This window comes from Ostrea edulis, chromosome 4 (assembly GCF_947568905.1).
Source record: "Ostrea edulis chromosome 4, xbOstEdul1.1, whole genome shotgun sequence".
NCBI lineage: Eukaryota > Metazoa > Mollusca > Bivalvia > Ostreida > Ostreidae > Ostrea > Ostrea edulis.
The window spans coordinates 26122119-26133839 of NC_079167.1; the positions used below are offsets into that span (position 1 = coordinate 26122119).

General features: G+C 36.5%; 1 protein-coding gene across 1 annotated transcript; it reads left to right on the top strand.

Moving 5' to 3' along the window:
- Nucleotides 1–3677: 3677 nt before the first annotated feature.
- Nucleotides 3678–11299, top strand: LOC125671832 (uncharacterized). Its single transcript, XM_056162379.1, has 4 exons — nt 3678–3852; nt 5025–5060; nt 9582–9611; nt 11079–11299. Exons 1-4 carry the CDS (start codon nt 3684–3686, stop codon nt 11174–11176), a joined length of 333 nt encoding a protein of 110 aa, XP_056018354.1. The 5' UTR covers nt 3678–3683; the 3' UTR covers nt 11177–11299.
- The last annotated feature ends 422 nt before the right edge of the window (nt 11300–11721 follow it).

Below are 11721 nucleotides of genomic sequence, written 5' to 3' on the forward strand. Positions count from 1 at the left end.
GATTGCAGTGTACTCGGAAGTTAACTTTCTCGTGAAATCACGCCTGCCACACGACGAGACTTACAGATCCTTTTAGACAGTCAGTTTGGGTCTGAAGTTATCAATTTAAATGACAGCGTAATTTCTATGAATAGCTTTGATATATCTTGCACAAAATTGAGCCAGAGGACTCATACCCGAAAACTATTGTTAATGGATGACTACCATATACCCACAATGAGTGAAAAGTATAGTTCAAGTTATGATTACTAGACCAGAAGATGAAATTGACTCTCAACAACAGAATGTACCTCATAGACCCAAATCCTACTAATAAAAACCAAAATAATGTGGCTGTTGCAGCAACATTAGTGGATCATGAGAATAAAGTGGTAGTACCACTGAGAGTACTAGTGTTAAATCATTCCAGTAATGTGGTTTATCTTCAGCAAGATGGAGAAATGGGTAATTATAGGTGATCAAAGTTTGATATGGGAATGAATAGGGAAAATCTTTAAAAATCTTCTCAACAAGATCCACTGGGCCAGAAAAGCTGAGATTTACATGAAAGTTTCCTGACATAGTGCAAATTAGGTTGGGGACCACAATAGGTGATCGAAGTTTTACATGGGATTAAATAGGGGAAATCTTTTAAAATCTTCTTATGAACCACTGGGCTAGAAAAGTACACATTTACATGAAAGCTTCCTCACATAGTGTAGATTCAAGTTTGTTAGTAGCATGGCCCCCGGATGTAGGTTGGGGCCACAATATAGAAATATGCGAATATATAGGGGAAATCTTTAAATATGGGCCAAGGTGACTCAGGTTAGCGATGTGGCCCATGGAATTTCATTTTGATCCTAGTGTACGTGACAGTGAAGCTAAATGCTAATCCAGACTGTTTGATACTCCAATTCTTCATAAACAGCATAGGCATTTTCAGTATAAAGCATTATTAACGATATTTCTACCGAGAAATGTGTAACTTCGTGAAATTGCTGTCGTTCATCACCTCGTTTCAGAACAGTAATAAAAATTTTCTATTGGTGAGTCTTCCATCCTTTAACTACATTTCAGTGTGTTGGTGATGGGGAGGGGGTATTATATTTACTTATTGTTTTTACTGTTTATCTTTCATCATAATTTATTCAGTAATGCGCATTAGAGTAACGCTAATGAGACAGGGCGTTATACATGTACAGATTATTTTTGATAATAATAAGAGGATGTACATGTATAATACTGACAAATTGTACTTTTGTACTTGTACATCTTTGAAAATGTCTTTAAAACAATATGTAGTTCTCTTAATCACATATTCCTATGTAAATGTTAATCACTCTGGTCCTGCGGAAGGTCCCAATGGTTATGGTTTGAATGAATTTGAATCTACACCAAACATGTACATATGCAGGTCCTATTGCAACAAAAATAAGCCTCCTTTACTAAGAGTACTTCCTGATTTTTGTCTAATTGTGCTAGTGATTTTTAGAAGTCGAAAAAAGTGAAAAATCAATTATCAACAGGCGACGGACTTTGATCAGCAAGCTCGATTGAGCTTTCAGCTCAGGAGAGCGAAAAAGTAAGCATGGGTGTAAAATTTCAAAGCGGAAAATAGATACGAGATCCTACGCTACATTTGTAAATTAGAGCAGGAATCTGATTCGAGAATAGCCTGAGCTATTGGGAAAAGTTCTACCCTAGACCCCGTTTTCCGTTGGGAGGGGGTCCTGCAATAAAGCATGTTTCCGTATGACATTTAGGGGTTTCCTCAATCCTCCTGTATAAGATCAGTAATTAGACATTGAATGTGATTTTGTTGTGTTTTTTTATTTAAAAAGAAACTTTAGATTCAAATTATATTTAAATTGAACGTCTCAATGTTTTGTGTACTTCGTATTCTGCCATGGTAGAAATACATTTGTTTTCTCGGTTTCAGATGTTCGCCATTATCCCATCGAGAGGAACACTCTGATGGGAGACGACCAGTCAACGTCCATCACTGTTTCGCGTGGTATACCGATAGGAAAGGACACTTATTATAGAGTTTATGTATGTTTTAACAACAAAGTTTAAGAATATACTATGTGTTAATTATTTTTGAGAAATTCAAAACTAATTAATTTCATTTTAGTTGAGCACCAATGGACTCATAACATTCAGCAAGGCAGTGACTAGTTATACGCCTGCACTCGACTCGTCCTATCCGTTTTTGGCTCCCTACTGGGCTGACCTTTATCCTGAAGGGAATGAAGAGGGCAGTGTGTACTACAAAATATACACAAACATATCAGAGCTTCGTAAAGCATCTACTGATGTACAAAAGTTTAGCAGAATTACTTCCTTTCAAGCCGAATGGATGCTGGTGGCAACATGGAATAACACGAAGTTTCCCTCCGGTTCTGATGTCAGTTTTACTCCTATTGTGGTTTAAAAGCATGCATCTAATGTTATCTGTTTTAAGCTTAACAATCTAGAAGGTTTAGTAGACTTTTTCTGATCACAAATTGTTCTTCTGTGTCATTGTATCATTTTACCCCGGTTTTTGTTTTCATTTTAAACCTTATCTCCATATCCAATGGACCGATATATATTGACTCGGAAAACAATACAAGAATTGAATACTATGGGTTAATTTAGTGATTTTTAAGTTAGTAATTTGGAATATATTGCATAAAGTAAGTCTTATTAGAAAAAATGTGAGTTGCTCGTTGCCTTGCCGCCTCACCATTTTGATGTCAAAACATTTATCAAGTATTTTTCCACTTTTCCTGTATGAAAACACATCATCTCACATTCATTAAAGCCTCATGCAAACATCATTTACGCAGCCATGTTAGGTTTCCAGTCAATATGAACCTCGTTTATTATTCTACACGTGTATTTGTAATTTCAGATTTCGTGTTATCATGAAATTCATTTTATTCAGGTGTATAATATCACTGAATGTTAGGATTGTAGATACAGAATAACAAATTGAAACCTGGCATAATATATAGCACTACATAATTATAAGAATTAAACAATAATTAGCATGGATAACATGATATATAATAATATGATAACCTAAGGATAATCCATAGAAACTGACATTACCTTATTCCCTCACATATAGATAGATAGATAGATAGATATAATATACATGTAGATAGATAGATAGATAATTACTTTTCGCAATGATCGGTAAAAATAAAAAATATAGGTCAAAAGATAAAAAAAAAAAAAAAAAAAAAAGTATGGCATGTCAAACGTTGCAATATTTGATCTTTTCCATTTGTATTGTATAATTTTCCATTTGTATTCTATATTTTGAATCGTGCGCAGAATAACTATTCGCTGTACCATTATATTGGGTGTATCTGCAGCTCTATCGAACATTTCTATTTTTCCCTTGCGACCTACAGTTCTATAGAAAAATAGTAACCCTACCTGACCGACTATCACACGAACAATCACACCCTTTTACATGTAAAGGTGAAGATAACGAACAAACATAACAAATAAATCACCCACTTTGCATAGCATGCTTAAACAAATCATGATCCGTGGGGATATTGTAGGAGAGTTTGAGGATCTTGCACCAATTCAGAAAATTCAAATTGATTTTCATAGAACTTAGATGTATTTATCAACTAAACAGGTCTATCTAGTTACACGAGATATTTTGTTTTCGATTACAGAGGGTTACTGTGCAGTGTGTCATGATCACAGATTACGCATCTACACATATAATATTCGATTATGTCAACGTGAGCATTAAGTATCGGGGCAGCAATGTAGGAATTGGATTTAACAATGGAACTCTTGTAAGAAACCCATACTCCTTAAGTCCTAGTACACATCAGATGAGCACCCAAATCGGGAATACAGGTAAAACCAGTTATACTTCACATGTAATTAATTTTGACCGAATTTTTGTCACATGCAAACCCTTAAAACAGCTCAAGGACATAGGTCCCCCTCCAAATGTTTTAAATTTTATGTTCCCCGAAAAATTTTGGGGAAGCATATAGTCGCTGTCGTGTATGCCCGTCCATTTGAGCTTATCTCTCACACCTTTCATCCGAAATTGATATAACTGATTGATTGATTGATTGTATCTTGCTTAACGTCTCACTCGAGAATTTTTCACTCATATGGAGACGGTGAACCAAGACCGGTGAAGGGCTTCAAATTTAGGCCTATGTTCGGCGCTTACGGCCATTGAGCAGTGAGGGTTCTTTAGCGTGACACGGGTCATTCGTTTTTAAGGTCATCTCCGAGGACCCGTGACATTCACACCTGATGCCGAGCGTTTGGCGATGGAGCTGTCACTACCTGTTTTAACGAATTAGGTCTGTCGCGGCCGGCATTCGAACCCTCGCCTTCCGCATACGGGGCGAACGCTCTAACCTTTCGGCCACCGCAGCGGTTTGATATAATTGATCACAAATGTTCTTTGAGATAAGTACTCTCAAGGTCATTTTGGAAAGATCCAGGTCGCTCAAAAATTTAAATGTTCCTTCAACAGTTTTTAATTTAAAAGTTCCCATCTCCTAAACCTTTCATCAACAATTGATCATGACTGATCACAAATATTCCTTGGGACATGGAATTTTTGGACGAAGGTCATTCAGGAAAATCCAAGGTCACTAAGAACATATGCCTTAATTTAAAGAAAGAGTCCCTTATTTCAAGTTGATGAACAGGTATTTATCATATAGCACACAAATAAGTAACAGGTAAATGTCTATCCGAGTGTTTTAGGCATGTTTATATCAGATATCCATATAATGCACAAAATCACAGCAAAATTAGTAACATAATTGAGAGCTTGTATTACTATTTCGATGATGAAATCATGCTTCATACGAGGTGCTTAAACGAGCCATTAAATAAAATTCTAGTGTAATGAGCCACCTTAAATGAAAATAACCAGTGGAACTCCACCACAAAGCAAAGGCTACAAGATGGCGTGTATTTTCTATATTTTTCTTCCTTTCTTTTTAAATTGCTTCCATAAGTTTTGAAACGAAAAATGATTATGTTCTCTTTTTCCAAAGGATTGTTTGGACTTTGGTTCTACACAGTGACCCAGGGTGAGTTCTCAAATATTACAACAATTATGCAGTGCAGTCAAGTTTAATTAATGCTAATAATTATGTTCCCCTTGGTAATCTCTTCTAGACCTCATACTTTTGTGTTGAACACGTTTTACCAAATGTTTAACCTTATAAAACGAGTCTGTGTTGAAAAATATTTCCACCCGTGCGCGGCGATAAGCTTTAGACCTTTTCAATTAGTTGAGTTAACATCCACCCATTGCATTGTGACGTCAAATGTTTTGACTGTAACAGAAGAATACTGTATATTTCATTTCTTGCCACTTAATGCTCCCCGGTCTTATATGGTCATATAATGAATATGCATTACACGAGTCTGTGTTGAAAAATATTTCCACCCGTGCGCGGCGATAAGCTTTAGACCTTTTCAATTAGTTGAGTTAACATCCACCCATTGCATTGTGACGTCAAATGTTTTGACTGTAACAGAAGAATACTGTATATTTCATTTCTTGCCACTTAATGCTCCCCGGTCTTATATGGTCATATAATGAATATGCATTACCACTTCGAAAATCTTCCATCTTAGCAATGGAAATCTAGCACATAAACTGTTTGCATGAATGCAATAACTACTGAATCTTTTGGTCATTTATTGAAATTATATCACACCATTGAACATCTTTTCAATCCTAGGAATGCGTAACGTTTGCGTTATAACGTTTTGTGACTTTGGTGTTATATCGCTTATATTTGCGAAAGTTTCGCGTTAGGACACGTTAGTTATAGCGCGATAATTTCGTGAATATTTGCGAAGTGTCGCATTAGGACACGCTAGTTATAGCGCGATAATTACGTGAATATTTGCGAAAGTTTTGTCTAAACACGTGATAGTTACGCATTTATTAGCGAACGCTACACATTATAACGCTAATTATATTTAGCTACAGAAATCAACGCAATGAGCTTTTATATAGCTGTGTCTCTGTGGAATTTATAAATCGGAAAAACTGTAAATGCAAGGTAGTATTTTGTTGCCATTTTCACGGTGCTAGACTACATGGGTGCATTGGGTTACATAGGTTTTCTGATCTATCGTCAGTGACACAAAGAAAATGTAATATTTGCATTTCTGATATTGGAGATGTACGCATTATATTCTTATTAATCCTGCTTTAAATGATATTAGGCGACATTATATACCAGAAATATTTCATACTAGACCTAATGTTATAAAATTTCATAATCTATTTGCAACTAAAAATGAAAAATTACTTTTAAAATTGTGTAAATACATACAATATGATTACCGAGAGTAAACCCTCCGGGTTAAATGTATATATAGTCTACTTATTTATTATCGAGATTGTGATATATACTACTCAAAATTTGATAAGGATCATAGATATTTTTCTGTTTAAAAAATTAATAACTGCATAACTGGCAATATTGTGTCCAAGTGAAATCAAAAACGTCTTCCACAAACTTGCATGTGCATTTCATGCCATGGGAAATGCGTTTCTCATCACAGTTTATGCTTTTGCTACCATTGCACGATTTTCACTCAGGCATCGGTGTCTGATTCTTTCTAAAATTTCAAACTCACTTGAGTGTTTACACTACGTTTATCAACACAATGCCCCCTCAACGTGTAAGGTGTCGCCTGACGACAGAACAACTGGGCAGATGTATTGGAATGCTTGACGCTGGCTATTCACAACGTGACGTTGCAAATGCACTAAACGTCAGTCAGAGCGTTGTAAACAGGGCCTGGAACCGACAGCAAACTTTTGGTACAGCAGCACACCGACATGGGGGTGGTCGTCAGAGGTCGACAACCCAACGCCAAGACCATTTTGTGGCTCTTCAGGCACGACGCCATCCCTTCTGGACAGCAACCACCCTACGTAACGACCTCCTGAACGCCTCGGGGGTGAATGTGTCCACTCAGACGATACGGAATCGGCTTCACAATGCAGGTCTCAACTCTAGAAGAGCATGTGTTCGAGTCCCTCTGACTGTTCGACACCGGCGGGAGCGATTGGACTGGGCTGAAGATCATGTCACTTGGACACAGAACGATTGGGTTCAAGTTCTGTTCACCGATGAGTCCAGGTATTGTTTGGACTTTACAGACAGGAGGCACCGAGTGTGGCGACGACAACGTGAACGTTTCCATGATGCCAACACCAGTGAACATGACCGTTATGGTGGTGGTTCCATCATGGTCTGGGGTGGAATCAGCAGGGATGGAAGAACAGATCTTCATGTCCTGGAGAGAGGAACAATGATAGGGGTGCGGTACCGCGATGAGATCCTCGATGTTTACGTCAGACCCTACGCTGGTGCTGTTGGCTCTGAGTTCATCCTGATGGATAACGCCCGTCCTCATCGCGCCAGGGTGGTGGAGCAGTACCTTCAGCAGGAGACAATTGTCCGTATGGACTGGCCAGCGCGCTTGCCGGACTTGAACCCGATTGAGCATGTATGGAACATGTTGCAGGTTGCCCTTTCACGCCGTAGAGCACAACCCACGACTTTGGCAGAGCTCGGAAACGCCCTCGTGGAAGAGTGGAACAACCTTCCCATTGGAAACATCCGGGTGCTTATTGACAGCATGGCTCGACGTTGTCAAGCCGTCATTGATGCAAGGGGAGGCCATACCCGGTATTGACACTTCATCGACTAAGTGTAATGATGGACTATCCCCAAAAACTGTGTAATTCTTTCTCTGGTTTGCTGTTAACTTTTTGTAATGAAATGCCTTTTGGTGTTGTTATCAGATTTCAAGCACTCCGTATTGATAAAAGTTCATGCCGTTCATGAATTTTCATTCATAACCTGAGTAAACACGTTTCTGAGTCAAATTTATGTCTTTTGTTATGTTAGTGGTAAATTACACACATATAACCTAGTGATCCTTATCAAATTTGAGTAGTATATATTTGTGCATGCGTGAATATTGTTTTTGAATGCTTGTTTAATATGTTCTCTATGAATGAGAAATATAAAACTTGATATGTCATACGATATTTCTATATTTCTGAAATTTTCAAACAGAACTGATTGCGTCTCGGGACCATCTGTACAAAGTAGAGTTTGTTAGGACCACGGGCAATCATATCGTTTGGGTTCGAATTTACAATCAACGGGTACTCTTTAATAGTACATTCGAATCCAAGCGATATAATTGCCTTTGGTGAGGATTTATACAAATATTTCACTGTCACTGCCCCGATGCTTTTACAGAGAAATGATGTCAAACAGGTGACGTTATGTTGGTACCTCAGTATGTTGGATTCTGTAACTGTAAATGATCGCAATATTCATGTTGATACTTCATGTATCTACAGACAATTAAAACATGTTCTATGTATGATTATGAAAATGATAATTCTAAGTGGACAATTTCATTAGAGAGGTTGATTGATATTGAAAAGCTGTTAAACACGGGATCAGACTACATTGACTATATTAAGGAATACATACAAAATACCTTTTGGAGAGATGTATTGATGGCTTTCAAGGAAATTCAAGATGATTATGTCAATGAAACTTGGCAAGATTATACATGCCACCACTATGGTATGATAATAGAATTAGAATTAGAAATCAGTCTGTGTTTTTAAGTCTTGGTATGGAAAAGGTATAGAATTTGTCCATGGTTTATTAGATACAAATAGTAATATATTATGTCTTGAAAAGTTTCAAAATCAATTCAACATTAAGATTAACCATTTGACTTACACAGGAATTAGGCAAGCCATACTGACCGATATAAAGAAGTCTAATTTCTATAGAGAGGAAATCATTCTTAAACCATACATTCCACTGAATATCAAAGTTTTTGTATTATCAAAAAAGGGATCTAAACCTATGTATGAAATTTTAAATAAACAAATGATGAAGCCATTGGGTGAAATAAAGTGGGATAGATATTTCAACATCACACCAAAACAGTGGAAAGTAATATATGATCTGCCTTTTTCAGGAAATGGTCCTTTCTTATTTATGATCTTTAATCTCCTCTCTCTCTCTCTCTCTCTCTCTCTCTCTCTCTCTCTCTGAAAACGACATAAAATACGACATAATTATATATACATAGGCCAAGATGATTTTGTTATATTAGATATGACATCAAACACCTACATGTAGATATGTTTACCATATACTTGTGTTTGACACCAATGATATATACTCACGTTTTGTCATCATATATTCACATACATGAATAATAGTATATGTATTCATATGGAAATAAACGTTGTAACACCAAAAAAAAATTATTATGAAAATGCGAAATGTACTATCTACAAATAATAGATTTTTAAAAATTACGCAATATGATATGTAACAGGGATGAAATCTGCTGCAGGGTGTCACAGTGTCTTTCAAACAATTACATGTATACACGTATGAGACGGTATTGTACATCCGAAAATAGCTGCCATGTATTTATATCTGTTGAAAATTGTGTTTTCAAATATATAATTATATTCAGATGTTGGCGATTTAAAACAGGATGAATTAAACATACGTCCGTGTTATTTTTTCTAGATACAAGGAAAGAAGAGGTCTATGTAACAGGTAATTTTATACGGTGTTCTCTTCCTGCAATAAGATCATCACTTCTGTTTACATCGCCCCTGCCTCGGATATCCTGAAGAAATCACAAACTTAATCTTGAGTTTTCATTTATTTGAGAGATCTAGATTTGAGTAGAATCCAAACCTTGAGTTCAGGTTTCTACTTCATTTTTTCTCCGAAAAATCGAGGTCGGGAATTATGCCTTTAGTACATTTGTACCTTATCCCCACCGCTATATGGTACAGGATATCATTGGAAAGAAATGAAGATTACTAATGTAAATTAGTAATACAAAATTAGAAACATTTTTATCTCCAATCATCGATTCCTTTGCAGAGTATTTTTCGTACGAGTCAAATGACTCGATAATGCAAGATGCTGGAGAATTGAAATTTAAATAATCTATAATGTACTGGGGGTATAACAGAACTTCAAACCATATTCAAAATATCGACGATTGTCACATATTTGGGGGTAATTTTTATATACATTAATTAATCAAATTATTTATTTGATAAGGTATTGAGGAGACCCGTGGAGATCGGGGTTATAATAGGTCCTCAGCAACACTTGCTTGTCGTAAGAGGCGATTAAATGAGGCGGTCCTTCGGATGAGACCGCAAAAACTGAGGCCCTGTGTCACAGCAGGTGTGGCACGATGAAGATCCCTCCCTGCTCAAAGGCCGTAAGCGCCGAGCACAGGCCTAAATTTTACAGCCCTTCACCCGTAATGGTGAATCTTCATATGAGTGAAAAATTCTCGAGCGGGACGTTAAACAATATTCAATCAATCAACGGTATTGAGGATGATGTAGGAGATCAAGATGGTGTGGATGATTTTTTTTTTACTGTGTCGTCAGAAATGGTTGGCCTTGGTCTGTCCGATGACACTATATTTATATTTTTTTTTTCGATATAATAGATATATAAAAATCAACATATCTTCATACTATCGTTATTGACGCATTAATGCAAGTACGTACTTTCTTATTTCAAACAGCTTAGAAAAAAAGCTGGATTTGGTCACTTCAAATAAAATGATGGAAATCCGCATGTGTATAACATTATACATAGTAAATACAAGATTCAATACTAAGATTTCTAGTTATACATGTATGTGTATTTAAACTTCAGAACAAACGCTTCCGTTGTTTATGTGCTTTCAATTAGGGAAAATTTTGCGGCTAAATTACTGTAAAACACGCTTATAGGGAAGTGCTGGGGGCGAATATTTATTTCTTATCAATGTAATTCGTTGTATCCAACAAGTTCATATTATGTTTTAAAACTACAGAGAATGGAAATCACTTCGCTATAGGCGTGAATTCATTGTACGATTGTTCACTGTACCCGAGTTTTACTGTATATCTTCTCGAATTTAATCCAAAAATATTATATTATTTTTTGGTTACAGGTGTTGTGATTGTCTTGGTCATACTGCTAGCTGTTGTATCATTTTTGTTACAGATGTTGTTGGGATTGTCTTGGGCGTACTGCTAGCTGTCGTGTCTATTATTTCTGTGGTTCTGTGTGTGATAGCTGCTCATTTTAGAACACAGCGGTAAAGTTTAAATACATCTCCATTCATTGATCTTTTTACGAAAGGAATTTTCCTGAATGGATGGTACAAATACCGTATAGCGGGGTTTTCCGCGGGGTTATAATTTTGGCTTATTTTAGCGGGTAAGATAGCTTTCCACCAAATTTTCAATCGCCAAATATGCACCCAATACGCAATTTCCGAGTCGCCCAATAGTTCTTTCCCTTTGTGGAACTCTTACGCACAGTGAAACGCAAAACATACTATCGTCCACACGCGGTGGGTACAAATGCTTATCGCTGCCTTCATATATTGCCTTAAGGCCGATTATCAGACATCATGCAACCACCTAATCTGCAGGTCCACACAATATTAGTAAGTTTATCAGTATTTAATAATAAATTAGCTCAAACAAAAATCGATAATCACCATTTTTCTTTGATTAAAATATCACTCTTGCAGAGGAGAAATAAAAAATAATTTCATATCTAACTTAATGGCCTAATTCAAACAAATATTATTCTTGATATGGTCAATTTAATGTATACCAACGGCTGATATAAACGAAAT